At 41.3% G+C, this 20,057-nt stretch overlaps 1 protein-coding gene across 1 annotated transcript in view; it reads left to right on the forward strand.

Annotated features, from left to right (window-relative positions):
* The window catches only part of LOC135211190 (ubiquitin thioesterase otubain-like), a 41,822-nt gene extending 32,781 nt beyond the window's left edge, over positions 1-9,041 (forward strand). The window contains exon 7 of the mRNA XM_064244405.1: positions 1,361-9,041. Coding sequence (XP_064100475.1) covers positions 1,361-1,561 — 201 coding nt within the window. The 3' untranslated portion in view covers positions 1,562-9,041. The remainder of the gene's footprint in view (positions 1-1,360) is intronic.
* The last annotated feature ends 11,016 nt before the right edge of the window (positions 9,042-20,057 follow it).

The following is a 20,057-nucleotide window of genomic DNA, read 5'->3' on the forward strand; positions in this document are numbered from 1 at the left end:
AAAAGAGGTCCAAGTACACCTGTTTATGATGTTATTAGTCTTCAGAGTTTTAAAATTTCTGTTAATTATGTCTTCCATTTTGAAAATAGGACTAAACCCTGGAGAACTTTGTTCAGTAAATTTATTAAGCTAATTTAGGACATGGTTAATCTTTTCTGTATAATTTTCTTTGTCCAGCAGTGCGGTGCCTTTACCTTTGTCCGGTCTAGTTGTGATGAGATAGGATTTTTGGCTAAATTCTTCAGCAAATTTGAATCATCTCAGCTGAGGAAAGGAGACCTGTAGGTTTTTAAAGTAGAGAACAGTTTGGGAGCAACATGGTTTAAATATCATTAGAAAATGTGTACTCATTTCTGTAGGAAAGAGAAGTTGGCATAATCTTTGGAAAAGTTCAAATAGGGTAGTTGGCCATGCACAAATCCAAACCACTTCTCTGTTAGATATTTCATAGTTAGCATTAAGAAAATTTGATATACTGATACTCAGCTTGCTCAACTTTCTGTGAATTATCTGTTGTCTGTCTGCAATGGAAATGTATATATTTATCTGTCTATGTATCACAGAGGATAATTGTTAAACATGAATTTACAATTGTTGCATTATCTCCAACTCTTTGTAATGCTGATCCTCTTTTAGATACAATTTTTTTAAAGACAACAGCAGGTTCGATCTCTTGTAGGCACTGTCCATTTGGTGCAAAGAAAAAGAAGGCATGGACTTGTCAAACTTGGCCAATTCACTCCTAGGTTGGTAGGCAGACCACCCAGCTGGGACTTGGTATTGGTCTTGAAGAGTTTAACAAGGCCATCTTAAAATCCTCTTGGCTAGGCCCTTCTCCTGGATGTACCAATAAAGATTGCATTCCTGCCAGTCCAGGCCTCATTGCAGAATGAGCACGCTACATCCCTTGTTAGATGTTGAGATCGTTCTGTACTTACAGCTGTGTGGCAAAGTCCCAGAAAGTGGGCCAAGCAATGTGGTCTCTTTTTTTGTGATACTGGCCTTACTAGTGGCATCAGCGGGTGTCCAAGATGATTCTGAGCACAGGAGCAAATAGTCCTTAGTTCATAGGAACACATTGCCATGGCTCAGGCAGGTCATATTTGGAGATATCCATGAAGGATTTGGCAGAGCTCAGAATTAACCTGTAGCTTGTGAGTAGCAACTATAGTGGTTGGATAGTAAGAGGGAAGAAAGGAAGGAGGAATAGAGGTAAAATAGATGGCTAAAACAGTAATGCCTACAGTGCAAGAAGTGTAGAAAATAAGGAATTTTACAATTAATGGGTTTGTATGAAAGCATGTTTTCCTGTGATAAAAACTTCAATTTTTTTACCAAATGATTTAATATGTCTTTTCAGGAGGTGGAACCAATGTACAGGGAGTGTGATCACCTTCATATAGTTGCTCTTACTGCTGCCCTAGGTGTGGGTGTCCGAGTCATGTACCTAGATAGAGGAGAGGGTGCAGCTGTTGCAACACATGATTTCCCTGAAGACAAAGAGCCAATCATTCACCTTTTATATAGACCTGGGCATTATGATATATTGTATAAGGCATAATACTTTTGTGACTTAGATTCTTTTCTCTTTTTATATAAGTAGGTTAAACATTATAGTATTTCACTCTCTTGGCTTTTGAGTATCACTTGTTCTTGAGAATCCACAGTTATTTTTTTGGAATCTGCAATTGAATTTCCATTTTTTTTCTAGTTTTATTTGAATCTTGATTCTCCCAATAAAAAAATGTGCTTAGGTCTTCAACAATCAAGTATTTCCCCTAATATATGAGTTTTTTTTATGAAACAAAGGTTAAAAGAAATTATAGAAATACTTAGTACTCTCTGGCAACAATGGGAATATAGAAATAAAAATGTAGAGAGGGTTAAAAATGCCTTTTTATAAAGCTACAGTTACAAGCATTTAGCTGATATTGTTTTTTGTTATGCAGGTTGTGAATTTCTAAAAGAACCTTGGTCATGCAAAACGATGTTTTAAAATAGTGCTTTTACAGTGTGGTGTGTTTGATGCTATGTATCTGTCCTTGATATGAGGTAAGTAAAGTTAATTTATGTTGATTAGACCAAGATAGGCATGGCTAGGCTATTGCAAGAAGTGCATTGATGAACTACTTGGATCATATGGATTAGAGTTCCACATTTAGGAACGGAGACTGTGTGTATGATCAGTAAGATAAAAAATTTACGTACAATTAATAAGTTACTTAGAGTATTACCCACTAATACCTTTAGTATATACATGGAACATTTTTAAATGTCTAAAAAGGCAGTGGTTGGTCAAGAGTTCCAAGTTAAAAATGGAAACTGTGCAAGAACAGTAAGCAATGAATTTTACAATCGATTAGTTGTTTTGAGATCTGCCCTTAATACCTTTGTATAACAAAGAAGTTGAAACTTTTTGACCGAGTTGAAGAATATTTTAGTGGAAATTAAGAGCCAGGACAGTTGTTATGCAGAGGAGCTCTACATAATTCAGAAGGAACTGCTCAGGGTAGAAGCATATGGTTTTATCTAAAGAGTACATGGAGCTTCTTGAAGGCAGACCAAACCAGGCCACTGAGATGAGCCTCCTGGGATATACTGGTACTTTTTGCTTCTGTAGCTAAAATAGTGATGGATTTATGTTGTTTCATTTTCAAAAATTTCAAGCCTTAGTAGACTGTAGGAGTAAGAAATGATGAGATTAGATGAAATCGGTTCTAAAAAAAAAAAAAAAAAAAAAACTTTTCATTAGCCCATTTAGAATTTCTCCACAGATTGTATGAATTTAGGGCATCAAATTTCCTACCATCAGGATGCTTCAATCTTGGAGATGCGCCCCACTTCTGGCCAGCAAAATGTTAAAAAAAAAAACATGCTAACATGAGATGATGGCTTTGATTTGATTGGTGTGCACTGGAAAGCCATGACCAGTAGAGCATAGTGTTTACAGTGTCATAGTTTTATTATTTATTAAAAAATACTGTACAGTACTATTATGTTTTTTCAACAGATTACAAAGTAACACAAGAAATGAGCTGTCCAGTCATGTCGTTTCAGAAATTTCTTAACTAACAGCATCTCAGTTCGTGTAATGATGGGGCTACAACTGTTGAGGTACATTTGATTGTACTAGACTTACACAACTGTTTTTTTAATCTCGGATAAAGGAAATCTAAATACTGCAGTAGGAAATACAGGTACTCCTCATTTAACGACATACTCGTTTTACGACAACTTGGAGTTACGACAACAACATGAAGAGAGAGAAAAAAACCATAAAATGAAAATAAAAACATTGCTAATGGTGGCCAAGAGAAAGGCTATTCAGTGCCAATAATCTAGCCTAGCCTAGGTTTTGAAAACTTTGAAATCTTTGGCTAAAACAATAAGTAAGGTTTTAAAGGTTTTAATATACAGTGGTCCCCGTATTCCCGAGGGATACATACCTCCCCCCCCCCCCCATGAATAGTTAGATCCCTTGAACAGTTGGAACCCCTATAAAGATTTTTAAAACCTCCTATTTTGTTAGTTAAAACTCAAGAAAAACCCACTACAAATTTTTATACTATATGGTTTTTTAACAGTTATATTACAAAAAAATGCATTTTATGATGACATTGATAAAAAAAACCCAGGAATTTGTGGATATTTCTCATAGAAAATTACTGCGAATAGGGAAATTTTCCGTGAATAATGCGGGGAAATGTTCCCGAGAGAAATCTGCGAATGTGTGAGTCTGCAAATCCGGAGAATGGGAATACAGGGAGTCCACTGTACTTTGTAAAGAAAAGCTGTACAGTTGAACCTCTTAAAGTCTGCATTCTACGGTCTGGGAAAACTCTGGTTGGCTTGATTCAGTTGCCATTAGTTTGTTGTGCAACTGAACAGGTGGCACCACGTTTGTTTACAACTTCAAGACAGCAAAAATTACGCCAGATCTCCTTGTTTTAGTGAGAATAATTCTCAGTAATGAAAAGAAAATGTGTGAATTCTTCGTAGTGAAAAGAAAATGTGTGAAGTCACATATGTTTTTTATATGAACTTGAAAATAAATATATTTTTTAAAATATTCCACTTCAGAAGTCTACCAAGTCAATCTATTAATCAAAACAATGAAACAATTGGCATGCATGAACTCCTTACTCTTAGTATGCTTGAAAGGCTTAAATGTAATACAGTTTGATAATTTTTTATACAACTGTGTATTTACATACGTATTAAATATGTAACCCATGAGACCAGATGATACTAGAGGTAAGAAGTGCAAACATAAATCTTTATCAATGTTAGAAAATGCTTATCCCATTAGCGACATTAGCGAATAGTTTAGTGTTTACTTTCCTCATTAGGTGGCATTGTGCTTTGTTTACCTTTTTACGGCGATATTCAAATGCCCTATGATCGCTGAAATTCATTCATTATTTCTTTCATCTCACTACCCAGTACAATAAAAATAAATGACGAATAAACTAATAGCAATAATTATGAAATTCCAAATTTAGAATATGAAAGTCACTGCTAAATGATGTGCAGATTCTGAGAAAAATTTAGTATTGGATTGACTGACTTGTAGGCTAAATGTGTTAAATAAAGTACACTATTTTAAAGAAAATTATACATTATATGAAGTTATGAAATGAAGTTAAAATGTAATAAAGCATTGTCAGAACTTTGCCAAGTAGTAGGCTATGTCAGAAACTAGTTCTGTGTATAATATATGACTGAAACTTAATGCTATTAGTCAAAATAAAGGGAATAACGTGTTTAACGACGTGGTCGCTGGAACGGAACCCAGTCTTTAAACGAGGAGTATCTGTATTAGAAATATTAAATAAAGTTTTACTGCAAGGTTACACTTTAACAAATATAGTGCAAATATGACACTGTAAATAGAAAAAAATAAAAATCAAATAAAGACTAAAATCCTGACAATATAAATTCTGTAAAAAAAGTAATTGAAATTTTAATCTTCAAAACCTAAAAATATTTCATGCATTGTTTCCTCCAGCTTGCGCTAGAAGATTATCCTATTGTTAAGACTGAAGGTTTGTTAGCTATGAAAAATACAAATTTATTAAAAAATTTGTCATATTTCTGAAGAAACTATCCTAGAATAGCAATTAGTGCCATATATATTTCCGCTTTTAAGACAACCTTTAAATCCTAAAATTCACCCTTAAAATCTGGGGTCATCTTACACTGCAATTCTAAAAATCAAACCTTGAATTCTAAGTTGTGTAATGGTAGGCTAGCCTCAGTCTTGGTGCAATAACCACCAACATACATGAAGATTCACATTATGAAATAAACTGATAATAAAGGTATTAAAACCATTATTACCTTATATGTTATTGGCATATCTTCATATCAAATAACCTACTTGACAAATAATTCTCTATCAAGAAACCAACTTTTATCTATGAGATCCCAGCTGAGAAAATGTAAACATTGAGTTACGGTTGCACTCACAACCTTTATGTTTCGGTAACCTAACAGAGATTTCAATGATAGTGTTATTACGGTAGTAATAATATTGAGGATAACATCATATTCATTATTCATTAAAAGTTCCTCAACATATAAAAAAAATTCATCACATATGCCACCACCATTGGGATTCCAGTCGGATTCTGGTGAGTCAACTTTGTCTCCATTATCACTATCATACAAATCATCTTCGGTACCATTCATGGCATTTTTTAAATGATTTCATGACACTTTCTGCTTTCACGTTCCCCCATGCTTTTGTAACAAAATCGCAGCAAACATCAAGAGAGGCAGCACACAAAGCTGTTTGTAACTGTACAACAATTCAGTCACATGAACGATAATTATCGTACATTATTGTATTGTTATTAGCAGTTGTTTGTGAATGGCAATGAAACTTAAACAAAACCTTGGGTTCCCCTTCAGGCAACGTATGTATGAAAAACATGATATAGAATTGGCTTTGTTAAACCCAGCTTTTATAATTTATGAAAAGAAAGTATCCGAATTGAGTTCCATTCAGCAACTAAAGACTGATAATGGCGGTAAAACGAGATAAGCTGATTATTTTAAGACTAAACAAAACCAGAATGAAAAGACTAAACAAAACCAGAATGCAAATGGCGCATCATCGCTCTGTTCATATATATTGTATTACAATAATACATGCAATATGATTAGATACAGTAAAACAAGTGTCATTAAAATTATCATTATTCTCAATACAACTATTATTCAACTTTTGAAATTAATATATACGTGTAACAACCTAACCAAGGCAATAGTCTCTCTGTCTTTCCATTTCATCAACTGTATACTAATGATACTCCACTCTCCACTAAAAAAAAATCCGGTGGTTATAATTCTGGATGAAGCAATTGTAAACCTGTACTGACATAAACAACCGAATTGAGAAATAGCTGATTGCTGACATCATTGACCGTAACTAACAAGCGTTTAGTAAGATCTCCGTTAAAATTGTCAAGTTTTAAACCTTGCCAATTTTCAATGGCAGCTTACATAAGTAAAAATAAAATACATCTTTGTCCATCCCTCATGCAACGGAGATCTCAAGAAAGAATAGTGAATTAAAGCTGCAGGTTATAGCCAAGGCTGAATAAAACGAATAACGGCAAGGCGAAAGTGATGTCCAGAACTGGAGAAATCACACCTAATGCTTATACAATGAAGTAATACTGTATGTGCACATTTTCAACCAAACTCCATTGATTTACAAGAAAAGACATCTCTGAATTATATTTCTTCTAACAATTAATGGCAATAAAGATATCAATAACACTCGATCAGCTGATATTTTGAGAATGTAAACTATATCAAATGCAAGTGGTGTACATGACTATTATTATATTCTGTAATAATAGTAACTATAATAAAAGTAGTAGTAATACTGTAATGGGATACAGCAAGTAAACCAACCTTTATTTGTCGTCATTATTATAAATATAATTGTATTGTTTAACTTTCGCAAGTATGTAGTATGTACTGGTAACCACTTTTCTCCCAAAAAAATTTCGCCTTTGTAATTTAGATGTCGTCTTATAGTACAGATATGAGATAGATTCATGAAAATTTGCCATATCTTTTTGCCTGGTCTTATCTAAAGGTTGTCTTATACAGGGAAATATACGGTATACAGTGGAACCCCCGCCCCCGCAAATAGCGAGAATCTGCGAACACTTGGAACCCCTATAAAAACGCGCTAAAACTGCCTATATTTTGTTCATTCAAACTCGAGAAAAACCCACTAAAACTGCTTATACTTGGTTTTTTAATAGTTTTATCACAAAAAGTGCATTTAATCATGAAATTGATATAATAATTCTTATAGAAAAATACGGCAAATACGTTAATTTATCATGAGTAATGGGTGTAAGTATAAGGTCCATAGAGAAGTCCGCGAATTGCGGGGGTTGACTGGATTACAAAACTTCCAGTTTGATTGTAGTATTCTTGCCAAATTACAATTTACCAGTAAGCCCTTATAGCATGTTGCAGTTGTACTTTGTCAATTAGTAATGTTTCCTTAAATTCAGGGATATTGGAGAAAGGGAAAATACTGGTAATATTGATGTACAATAATTAGGTTACTGCTCAGCTGTTAACTAGTTTACTACTGTAATCTGGCAACATAAGGAATCTTTGTGACTGTTTATACCTATTTTGTTTTTATGATACTTATATTTATTTACTATTTTAACTAAGAATGATTTTTGCACTTCATTGAGAGGTCATGTACAAAAGTTTTGATTACTGTCAAGCAAAGATAACCTTCCCTTGGGGTTAAAATGAAGGAAAACGTAACCTTGACATACGCTTGACATATGGGCAAATTTCCTTGTTTTATTATAAGAAAAAGTGGTTGACATTGGGAAATGTGGTAATTGCTGTTATTTCTCAGTGATGAGATCTCTATGCATGCACTCATTAGGCCATGACAGACTTTAATCAATAACAGAACAACAACATATTTACAAAGTAGAGTTTAAGATCACTGGTTTGTTCATTTGTCTTTTTCAGACTTGGTTGTAAATTTTCACTGTGATTAAAAGGCATTGACAAGACCCATTACATTAATGCAGAAATTAAGGAAAACCTTAGAAGTGGAACTTCTATTTTTTTTCTAAAGATTCCTAGGAGTGTATTAAAAAATAAAAAGACAAATTATGAAATGACCCATTTTAGTGAATTTTAAAGTGATGTTCAGACAAGCAGGTGGCATTAAGTTAGGACCCAAGCACAAGATATGATCAGTTTCGTCACTTATGAAAAACTTTTCTTATTTAAAACAGTTGTTTTATACCTTACCTCTCAAAGCCAACAATCACATGTAGAGATAGCTTACTTTTCATAATTAAAATTGACACCAGTACTTTTTCAGACCTATTATAATTTTTCTCAGCACTGCTAGTAGTCTCATGTTTATGTCTCTTCACCGGCTTTTTTTCTTACATTACCTCATTCACATAATGTATTACAGTATTATGATTGTCACTAAACTTATCTCACTGATTGTTGATTGTATCTTATTTTATGTTCCTTCCATTGTTACATTACTATAATAGGTCTGTTAATTAGCTACAGTTAATGTTAATATAAGATTTTTGCAGTTCTGTATATTAGCTTTAGCTGGATATATAGAATTCATACCAGTATTTATACATACATATAGACAGGAGTATTTTTAACCTGTTGTTTTTATTTTGGTCAAGGTAGGCATTTTAAGTCTTAGAAATGAAAGTTGGATGGATTGCATTCATCTCAAGCTTTATGAGAAATTAGTAACTTATTTTGATTTGTCTGTTTGAATGTCTGTAGAACTTGATTATCAGAGCTGTGATAAAACACTGTAATATGAGAGATACAGTTTTTAATTATTTAGTTAAACTTTGTATAGATTTCTTATGGAAGTACAACTTAACTTTCTTATACATTGTGGTATCTAAGTGTTTAGCAGATAAATTAGAAATTTAAATGTATATTGTTTGCATAATACAGTATCTCATGGAACACATTTAAATAAAATCAAAATTTGGTTACTTAAATGTTTATAACCTATGTGATATTCATATAGATGAATAAATATAACCCTTGTTTATCCAAGTCTAAATTTAAGTGTTGGTTACTTAAACAATTGATTTTAAAACTTTCATTAGTATATACATTACTTTTAACATAGCCTGTTCAAAGGTCTGCACAAGACCCAGACACCTCCAGTAAAATAAATGAGGACCTTACTCTCAGTAGGTTGGTGCTTGCCATATGGTCTCCCAAGCTCCCTATTAATGTTTCACTTGTGTAATCTGAGCAGCTGAAACAGACCAGTTTCGTTGAGAGGTGGGAAAATTAGGTTAAAAGTTACGAGTTTGTATTGAAAATACATGAAAGATCTTTCATTGCAGACCCAGTGCATTACCCATGTATAATAGTGAACCATACACAGACCATATATGTAACATAATATTAGTGTATAAATAAATATTGTACTGTTTGTACTAAAGCTTGATACTCGGCTAATAAAGAACAATTTACATCATAATATAGTCTTCTACAAAATGTTTCCTTCCCCTCTCCAAAAAAGGGGATGTGTACTGATGTTTAACCATAATCCCAGTGAGGCTGTAGAGCAATGGAAGATGACAGTGCAGTCACTGTAAAAGACGAAAGATCAAAGAAAAAACATACTTTACTGTTATGCATTGTCAAGGTGAAAAATATTGTATTATTATACAGTACTGTGTATACCTGAATGAAATGAGAAAGTTGTATTTGTTTAAAGAGATATTTTCCTACTGTGATCAAAATCATTATCTTGAAAAACTGGAAAAGGCAAAGCAGACCAAGATGAAGATAGTTGGATAATATTAGGAGAAAACAATGCTGGAGGCTCGTGTGTAATTGCTTTTGCCTTTTAATTCTTCAAATATGAGCAAGAGATTTAAACACTTTCATTATCATGCATATTGCTTTAAAGCTGCATTCCTACTTTTAATCATAACTATTATCTTCTTTACAGTGTGTCCAGTGAAGCACTTTGCCCATCTTTTTAAGTATCCAGTTGTTGGCTCATCTTCAGTTGTTTTTCCCTCTTCCTCTTTAAATGACTTGAAGATATCTTAAAACTCCTTGTTCATCAGAAAATCAAGATGTTCTTCAATATGATCTTTTGTATCTTCTTCCATCATATTTATGATTCCCTTGCCAACTTCTTGTCTTGCTGGGTTTTCATTACTTCAGAAGTTTTTTTTTTCTTTCTTTCTTTCTTTAGTGCATCTGGGCCGATGTAGACACTGGAATCGAATGAGATTAAGGTAAGAGCACTACAAGCACCTGTTCTATTAGTTTATATTGTGTTTCCGTCTGTCTCTCCTTCCATAAAAAAGAAGAAGAGGAAAAAGGTAGAGCTTTTGATAACCCATCACTTTTGATTAGCCAGAAAAAGGCTGCCTGACAGTTGGGGGGTCAGCTGGGTTCTCCATACATTTGTTCTTACCTAAGTTCTTACTCCCTTTTGGGGAGCTTAGGGTCAGGGCCTTACCCCTCTGGTCTCTTTTATATCAGAGCAGTAGGAGATTGTTCTGGCCTCTCATTCCTTGCCTGCATAGGCAACTGGAAGACATGTGTTCCTAAGGGAGTATAAATCATCACCTTTTATATAGGAGTGTCTCAACATGAGCTGGAAATCAGTCAAAACTTGGTAACAAGGCTGTTTAATAGATGGAAATAGGGGGTGAGTGGGGAGTAACCTTTACTCATTGAGCATACAACTCACTTTTCTTTTGAGTGGTAGAGAACAGACATCTACCCTTTATGACAGAAATGGTTTTTATTTTTATTATGAAATAAAAATTTGCACCATGTGACTGCCTTTGTCAGCAGTTGTCTCTGGTAATAACTTTACTTCTCTGAATCATTTTGTTGTAAGGGACTCTCCTGTTAAAGGCTTCTTGCTGAAAGTTACCAAGGATATTCTGGGAAAGTAGCAGCTTCTAATGAAGAGTTCATCAGCAGCTGTCTTTCTCTGACTTCCATAGTAATAACACTGACTTTTCAGATGTCTGTAAGATTTAGTAATTATGTATAGGAAATCCTGCAGAAGCTTGATCTACTTAGGATTAGTTAGTGTACTGTTGTGGCCTTCCTAATTTAATCTGGTGAAGGAAGAAAGCCTTCATGATCTGAAGTGGTTACTGATGGTCTCAGCTTTATTAACTGCTGAATCAACCAGTTCTGCAGTGTGAGGCGAGTAAGGACAGCGGAGGGAAGAGTAAGAGAGCCATTAGCACCATTTTTCATCATATACCTCCACCTCGACCATGCTCTTTCAGTCGCAGGTGGTCATTGAGAAAAAGAAAGTTTACTCATGTAAGAAGGCTTGATAGGCTTCTGTGCACTCCCCCCTTCAGCAGCTTCCCCCGAGTAGTCAGTACTACACTGCCAGCCTATTTTGTCTTTCAAGTGATCTCTTGGGCTCTCATCAAGTGGAGGCTGTTTGGCTTGTTTGCTTGGTGCACGAGTCATCCCCCCTCTCACTATAACTTTTAAGTTGCACGTCAGGGTTTGTGTGACCTTTTTTTACTGAATGCATACATGGTTTGTGGACTGGGTTTACCACTTTACTCTCACAGCCTATTCATTGTTGTACAGTGGTGGATGTTTCAATATGATGGCTTATTTAGATGTACTTATCCATTTTTGGAATCCTCATGATTTATACATCAAGGACTGACTCATGCCTACCTCAGCAAGAGTGTTACTCATAAAGCAATGCCATTTTGTAGGGTCTATCATTAAGTCACCCCACCCTGTATCAGTGGGCAGGTGCGCAAATGACTCTTCTCACTGTAACTCCTTCGGTTGGCACAGGGAAGGAGGATTGTGGTGTACAGGTGAGCACAGTGAATTTTCTCTGTTTGGTAGTTTTCGTACTTGGTCTACAGCTTGCAGCAGGGAAGGGTCTTCTTCCCAGCCTTTTTTGAGTTTGTGGTGAACCTGTATAATTTCTGTTTTGGAGAAATTAACGTTATCCAGTGTGTGCATGGTTCTTCTTCAAGGAGAGTTCTTTGAAATTATTTTTCCACGTCTGTTCTTAGTCTGGAAGCAAGTGGGTGGCAGTGTTTAAGTCAGAATTGGTTTCTCACAGTAATAGCTGCTGAGAGAATTATTTGTTCCGATATGTAATACAAACCTTTCGGTCCTTTAACATATGGAATGTAATCAGCGGCAGCTGGAACCGGTCGTAAGCTTTGAACAAGGAGGTTCAGTAGTTAACTGCTTGTCCGGTAGTCGGGTGTCCCGCCCCGCCGCTTCACTTTGCTTTCGGCCACCATCGGAACCAGACATACACTTCGCCGCTCTGCCCGCTGTTGTCATATGCTTGGATACTTCGTTAAGAAGCATTTTTTTCCCAACTTTCCCTTTTACTCAGTGCTTGTGGTGGAAACTTGTAAGTACTTTGTATATTTTGATTATTGTATTTGTGCTCATGAATCGTGTGAACAGGGATTCTCGCAAGCCGGAGAGACCCCCACCCCCCGCCCCCCTGTCAGCCGCAGATTGTGCCCTGTTGTGGAGGGCCGTAACTGTTAGGTCTCTTGTGGAGGTAGACCCTCATGACTTATGTACTCAGTGTCAATGGCGTGAATGCTCTCGCACCGAACCATGTGATTTATGTGTATTGTGGTCGGGGGAGCAGTGAGAGCGATACAAGAGGAGGAAAAAGGCATGTAAGCCGGCCAAGGAGGAGTCGGAGGGATCTCCAGCGACTCCTTTGGTTACGGACACGTCTTCCTCTTTCCTTCCTCCGTCTCAGCTCCCGCGTATGGCTCCTTCCCCTTCGGGGGGTGTGTCACAGTCCTTCTCCTCGCTTGACCAGTCGAGCGTAGAGGAGGGCACGCGGCACCTTGGCATCCAGCTGTATTCGGGGTCTTCCGTTCGCTCAGGGTGGGAGATTAGAGAAAATAGTGGATAAATATATACCGAAGAAGAAAAGTAAACATCAGTCATGCATACCAAGAGACAGAAGGATCTTGTTCCAGAAAATCAGAAAGTGGAAAAAAGGTCTTGCAAAAGAAAAGAAAAAAATGCATGGAAAGTTATAGAACTAAAAAGTAAGATAGAAAATGCAGAACAAAAGATTATACAATCAAAAGAAAATGAAAAACGGGACTTGGAAGAAAAAACCCTAATAAATATCAAGCAAAACCCCAAACTATTATACTCATACGCGAAAAAGATGAATAAAAGAAGAATAGAAATAGGCCCTCTAAGAATTGAAGGGAGATTAACGAATGAAAAAAAAGGAAATTTGCAACATACTGGCAGAACGATATAAGAGAGAATTCACCCCTAGAATAGATAATGAAGATAATGATATAGAAGTAAGGGACAAAAATAGTGAATATTTAGCTGACATAGAAATTAATGAAGCTGATATTGTGCAGGCAATTAATGAAATTAAAAATGGAGCTGCTGCAGGGCCTGATGGAGTCCCTGCTATTTTGTTAAAGAAAGTAGTTCATTCTATCGCAAAGCCACTTGCAATATTATTAAGACAAAGTGTAGATACAGGCAAGATTTATGATGAGCACAAATTAGCATATATCACCCCTACTTTCAAAAGTGGATCAAGACTAGAGGCAAGTAATTATAGGCCTGTGAGTCTAACATCACATATTATGAAAGTGTATGAAAGGGTAATGAAGAAAAATATTATGAAACATTTAATAAAAAATAATTTGTTTAATATAGGACAACACGGTTTCGTACCCGGAAAAAGTACACAAACCCAACTGTTAGTCCAACGTGAGAACATATTCAAAAATATGAAAAGCGGAAATGAAACAAATGTGGTTTATCTAGACTTTGTAAAAGCTTTTGACAAAGTAGACCATAATATATTAGCGAAGAAAATTAGAAAACACAATATCGTGGATAAAGTAGGAAGATGGTTAAAAGAATTTTTACACAACAGAAAACAGATAGTTATTGCAAACGATGAGAAATCGGATGAAACCAAGGTAATATCCGGTGTGCCACAAGGTACGGTGTTAGCTGCAATACTGTTTGTTATTATGATTGAAGACATAGACAGTAATGTTAAGGATTCGGTAGTGAGTAGTTTCGCTGATGACACAAGAATAAGTAGAGAAATTACTTGTGATGAAGATAGGAACGCTCTACAAAGAGACCTTAACAAAGTATATGATTGGGCAGAGGTAAATAGGATGGTATTTAACTCTGATAAATTTGAATCAATAAATTATGGAGACAGAGAAGGAAAGCTATATGCATATAGGGGACCTAATAATGAGAAAATCACAAATAAGGAAGCAGTTAAAGACCTTGGTGTGATGATGAATAGGAACATGTTATGCAATGATCAAATAGCAATTCTTTTGGCAAAATGTAAAGCAAAAATGGGAATGTTGTTACGGCACTTCAAAACAAGAAAAGCTGAACACATGATTATGCTTTATAAAACATATGTTCGTAGTCCACTTGAATATTGCAATATGATATGGTACCCACACTATCAAAAGGATATTGCACAAATAGAGAGTGTACAAAGGTCCTTTACAGCTAGAATAGAAGAAGTTAAGGACCTTGACTACTGGGAAAGACTACAATCCTTAAAATTATATAGTCTAGAAAGGAGAAGAGAACGCTACATGATAATTCAGGCATGGAAACAGATAGAAGGAATAACAGAAAATATCATGGAACTAAAAATATCAGAAGAGCAAGCAGAGGTAGATTAATGGTGCCCATAACTATACCAGGAAAAATAAGGAAAGCACACAGGACATTAATCCACTACGCACCAGCATCGATAATGCAGCGTCTATTCAATGCGTTGCCAGCTCATCTGAGGAATATATCAGGAGTGAGCGTAGATGTGTTTAAGAATAAGCTCGACAAATATCTAAACTGCATCCCAGACCATCCAAGATTGGAAGATGCAAAATATACCGGAAGATGTACTAGCAACTCTCTGGTAGACATTAGAGGTGCCTCACACTGAGGGACCTGGGGCAACCCGAACGAACTGTAAGGTCTGTAAGGTAAGGGAACCCTCCCCATTAACCCGACCTTTCCTTCTTCAGGTGTGCATGCCGCGGGTGACGATCTCGGACAGGTCTGGTACTCGCTTGGGCTCCAGGGGACACCGAGCATTCAGGGACTGCTGTATCATCTGGGGCGTGGATCCAGGCCGGTCACCCATGGACCAGAGATGTCGACCACAACAAGTGTCGATGCCAGGCTACGCTGCTCCTCCCCACCTGGTGTATACTCAGTACGTGGCGACGGTTACCCCGACGGCTGCAGTCCAGGCTCCGCTGCCGGGTTTGCCGAGGAGGGAGGTCACCCCGCCGCCTGGTTTCGCTGCTCTCGCCCCAGCCCCTGACTTTTGGTGTCCCAAGAGCTCTCTGCTTGACCTGCACCCAGTACCAGTGATGACGCTGGCTCCTGCACTGCCACCAGTTCCCATTGCTGCCGCTCCTGTACCAGTTCCTGCCGTTGTCGCTCCAGCCCGTGGTGTTGCTGCCCCCACTGCAGGTCCCTCCGGACAGGTGCAGCTGGACCCTGTTGCTTCGGCAACTGCACTAGCTCCGTCCTGGATGGAGGACCTGACGGTGGTCCTGAGGAAGCTGACGAAGAAGAAGAGGAAGGTGTCGTCGTCTGCAGCCGCCTCTTCCCCTTCGATTTCCAAGGCCCCACAGCTGAGGAAGAAGAAGGTTGCCCCCCCCCCCCCCCCAAGAAGTCTAGCTTAGAGACCTCTAAGGGTCTGTCCCACTTCGGTGGGACGGTTGGGGCTTCTGCTGGTCCTCCTGTTCCTTCGGGAACGGGGCCCGTCTCTCCCTCCGCTAGGAAGAAGACGGGGACCGGAGGGGTACCAGCTAACACCGGCACCTCCTCGCGAGAAGTACCGAGTGTACGGTCGCCCACGGGTGACCGTGCAGCTGGGGTCCAGGCAGCCGAGCCAGCTCGCCGCCAGGACCTAGGCGACTCCCACCAGGCCAGTGATCGCTCTCGTGGCGATCTGCTGGTTCCCAGGGTTGACGCGACGGTCCCACCTGACCGTACGCGGGTTGAGGCGAGGAAGAGGTCCCCCCGGTCGCCAGGACCAGCCTCAGCTGGTCCAGGCATCGTGACGCGCTGTGAGGACGGGCCACGCTCCCACCGCGACAGTGGACTCTACCGGTCCCCTGACCGTCGCTCCCATCAGGACCGGATGGATAGGGTGACCGGCAGCAGCTCTCCTGACGTTCGGGACCGTTGCTACCGTTCTCGGTCCAGCGGTTCTCCCCAGGGAGACCGTGCGACTAGGCCTGCAGCTCGATCGTCACCGCGGGTTGGTGATCGCCTGCAGCCCCCCCCAGCGCACTGGTTCTGCTGGTGGGCAGGGGGGGGAGCATCAGGTCTTCCTCTCCTATCCCTTCAACCTCCTTGGGCTACACCGGGAGGAGCGAGGCGATTAGGAGCGACCGCGAGGAGTGCGCTTCTCGCGGTCCCTCCATGAGGGCCTATGAGCCTGGCACGGTCTTAGGACCGACCAGATCGTACCCCCAAGTGGTTGGAGGAGACCAGGAGGGGTCTGTCGTGGTTCCTCCTGTGGAAGGAGGAGGGTCTTGGGAGGCGTTCTCTCTGGATGGACTTGATGGTCCATCCCCTCAGGATGCAGTCACTCCCGAGATCCAGAGGTCTTTCGCTGAGGTTATTGCGCTGATTTGTCAGCACAATGACCTCAGGGAAGGATCGGTGCTCCCGCCCTCCGAGCTTACATCTAGGCTGGAGTCGTTCTGGGGTCCTAAGAAGGAACCCAGGATGACGGTGGGTCTGCCCCCGATTGGCCTTGGCCGACAGTGTGCTAGGCCAAGTGGACTCTTTCGTCTCCGGACAGGAGGGATCGCTTCGGTCCGGCAGGTCGTCCAAGCTGCTTCCCCCTCCTCTACCGCGACAGGCGCTTCTACGTGCCTTTGGAGGACCCACTGCTGCCCAAAGAGGTTAACCCAGAGCTGGCTAACTCCGGGTGTGTCTCTTCAGCACCCGCTGTCCGAGAACCTCTGGTTCTCACAGCAAGAGGCATTGGCGTTGGAGACGACTGCCATGGCAGCGTTCCAAGCAGTCTCCTGGCTGGACCTGTGGTCCCTCACAGTGTCCAAGGTCGCGACCTCCTCAGGAAACATCACTCCCGAAGGAGACCTGGCTTTTGGGAGACTGTGCCAGTCTGGGGGTAGGGCTATCTCCTACCTGGCCCATCAGATGGCCAACCTGTGGGCCAACCTGGTTCCGAGACGTCGGGATGCAGTCCTGACTCGAGTGACCAGGTCAACAGGGCGTGAGGCAGCTTTGGGTCTGAGAAACGGACCGGTGCTGGATTCCCCCGCTTTCTTCCCTAGAGAGATGGTGGACATTGCGGTGGAACAGCGACACACTGAGGACAGTGACCGCTTAGTCCACCAGGCAGTCTCGAAGGCGACTGGGTAGCCTCGAGCCACTGCGGCTAAGCCAAAGAGCTCAGCTAGTGCTTCCTCTGCGGCTAAGACGACGGCCTCGTCGAAGCCGAGAGGAAAGATCCAGCCTTCGACTTCTGCGGTAAGGAGTGACTGTCAGCCCTCTTCCCAGTCCTCCATCTCCAGAGGAGGATCCAGGGAAAAAAAAAAAAAAAGTCTAAGAAGGGGAAATGCTAGAGAGGGCGTTCCCCCTCACCTGCTGCCGGAAGGGGGGTTGCCTGGCGAGCCATTGGGCAACAACCCGGTCCATCTACAGATGTACATTCCCGGTTCTGCCAGGGACGTAGCGCTTTGGCAAGAAGTGGAAGCCATGCTGAGCAAGCGAGCTGTGGAGATCGTACAGGATCAGTCACCGGGTTTCTACAGCTGTCTTTTCCTTGTGAAGTCATCGGGGGGCTGGCGCCCGGTGATAGATCTCTCTCCTTTGAACCGATTCGTTCGCCAGACTTGGTTCACGATGGAAACGACACGCTCAGTGCTCGATTCCATCAGGGAGAACGACTTCATGCTTTCTGTGGACCTGAAGATATGCATATTTCCAGATACCCATCCACCAGTCCTCCAGGAAGTACCTCCACTTCATCCTCGACAGGACGGTGTACCAATTCAGGGCTCTTTGTTTCGGTCTCTCAACCGCCCCACAGGTGTTCACGCGAGTGTTCATGCTGGTGTCGGCTTGGGCCCATTCAGAAGGGATATGTCTTCTGAGGTATCTCGATGATTGGCTAGTCCTGGCAAGCTCCCGCTCGCAGTTGCTACAGGACAGGGATCGACTCCTCGAGTTCTCCCGCGATCTGGGGATCGTGGTGAACTTCGAGAAGTCAGATCTCGAGCCCAAGCAGACGATGAAATACCTGGGCATGCTGATCTTCAACCTGTGGGGGCGTCCAGTCGTGGATCTGTTCGCCACCCGGCACAACAGAAAACTCGAGGTTTTCTACTCAGTTGTGCCGGACCCGTGGGCAGCTGCAGAGGACGCTCTTCAACATCCGTGGGACAACCTCTTCGTGTATGCCTTTCCCCCGTTCTGTCTGATTCGCAAGGTGATCAGCAGAGTGCTGGTCACCGCAAATCTTCGGATGATTCTGGTGGCACCCAAATGGCCTCAGGCTGTTTGGTATCCGGACCTGCTGGCTCTTCTCACCGAAGCATTGAGAGAGATTCCCACTGGCACAACCTCCTGTGCCAGCCACACGTGGAACGGTACCACCGATCGGTTCGGTCCGTCTCTTCACGGCTGGCTGTTATCCACCATCTCTTGCGAGCAAGAGGCTTTTCTCGTTGAGCAGCAACAGAGATGGCGGGATACCTCAGGCAGTCCTCTGCAGCTGTGTACCAGGGGAAGTGGTCCGTCTTCTGTGGTTGGTCAGAGCCACTCTTCAGCAGGTAGTGGATTTCCTCGTCTTCCTTCGCCGAGAGAAGCTCCTCTCCGTCTCCGCAGTGACAGGCTACAGAGCCGCCCTGGCCCTAGTCCTTAAGCTGCGGGGAGTGGACATCTCCACCTCCATGGAGATCTCCCTCCTGATGAAGAGCTTCGAGAGGTCTTGCCCACCCAGGGAACTCAGGCCCCCAGGGTGGGATGTGACTCTCGTCCTTAGGAGTTTGACTCGAAGATCCTTCGAGCCACTCCGGGAGTCGTCAGACAGGGATCTGACCCTCAAGACCGTCTTTCTGCTGGCCCTGGCATTGGCGAAGAGAGTAGGGGAACTTCATGGTCTTTCCTTTGATGTTAAGCACACGAGGGGATGGGGATCTGTGATGCTTGATTTTGTCCCGGATTTCGTAGCGAAGACTCAGAATCCTTCGGTCCCTGACAACCGGTTCGAGTCATTCACGATCCCCTCTCTGAAGGACTTCACCGAAGATGATGCGGATGAGATGCTGCTTTGTCCTGTGAGGGCGCTACGGCGCTATCTGAAGAGAACTCGTCACCTCAGGCCTGAGTGTTGACGGCTCTTTGTTAGAACTGGGGTTACCAAGAAGGAGGTGTCCAAGAACACTTTCTTTCTGGTTTCGTGAGGTGATCAGGAAGGCGTATGCTTCAGATAGGAGTGACGACACCAGTACCCTTCGTCCGAGAGCCCACGAAGTCAGAGGTATTGGTCCAACCCTTGCATTCCACAAGAACTTCTCTGTGGCACAGGTGCTGAAGGCAGGGATTTGGGCCAACCAGACCACCTTCACATCTTTCTATCTTCGGGATATCGCCCACAGGTCCTTGGACACCTTTTCCTTGGGACCCGTGGTGGCTGCTCAACAAGTTGTGTAGCTTACCCAGCTCCCGAGAGGACAGAACAGCATCGCATCCTTGTGTGACTGCGTGATTGGGTGAGCGAATGAGTGTGACTGGCTTCTCTTCCTCCCCCTTTCTCTCCTCTACCTGTGGGGAGAGGGCTGCGGTCGTCACTATGCTTGACAGGAGGCCGATACAGGTAAGCTACTCAACTGAGCTCCGTCCTATCCCTTTCAGTAGGGATAGGAGCAGTTATCCACCACTCCCCTAACAAGGGGGGGAGTGCATGCCAACAAGAGACA

The sequence above is a fragment of the Macrobrachium nipponense genome, chromosome 4, assembly GCF_015104395.2.
Source record: "Macrobrachium nipponense isolate FS-2020 chromosome 4, ASM1510439v2, whole genome shotgun sequence".
NCBI classification, from domain to species: Eukaryota; Metazoa; Arthropoda; class Malacostraca; order Decapoda; family Palaemonidae; genus Macrobrachium; species Macrobrachium nipponense.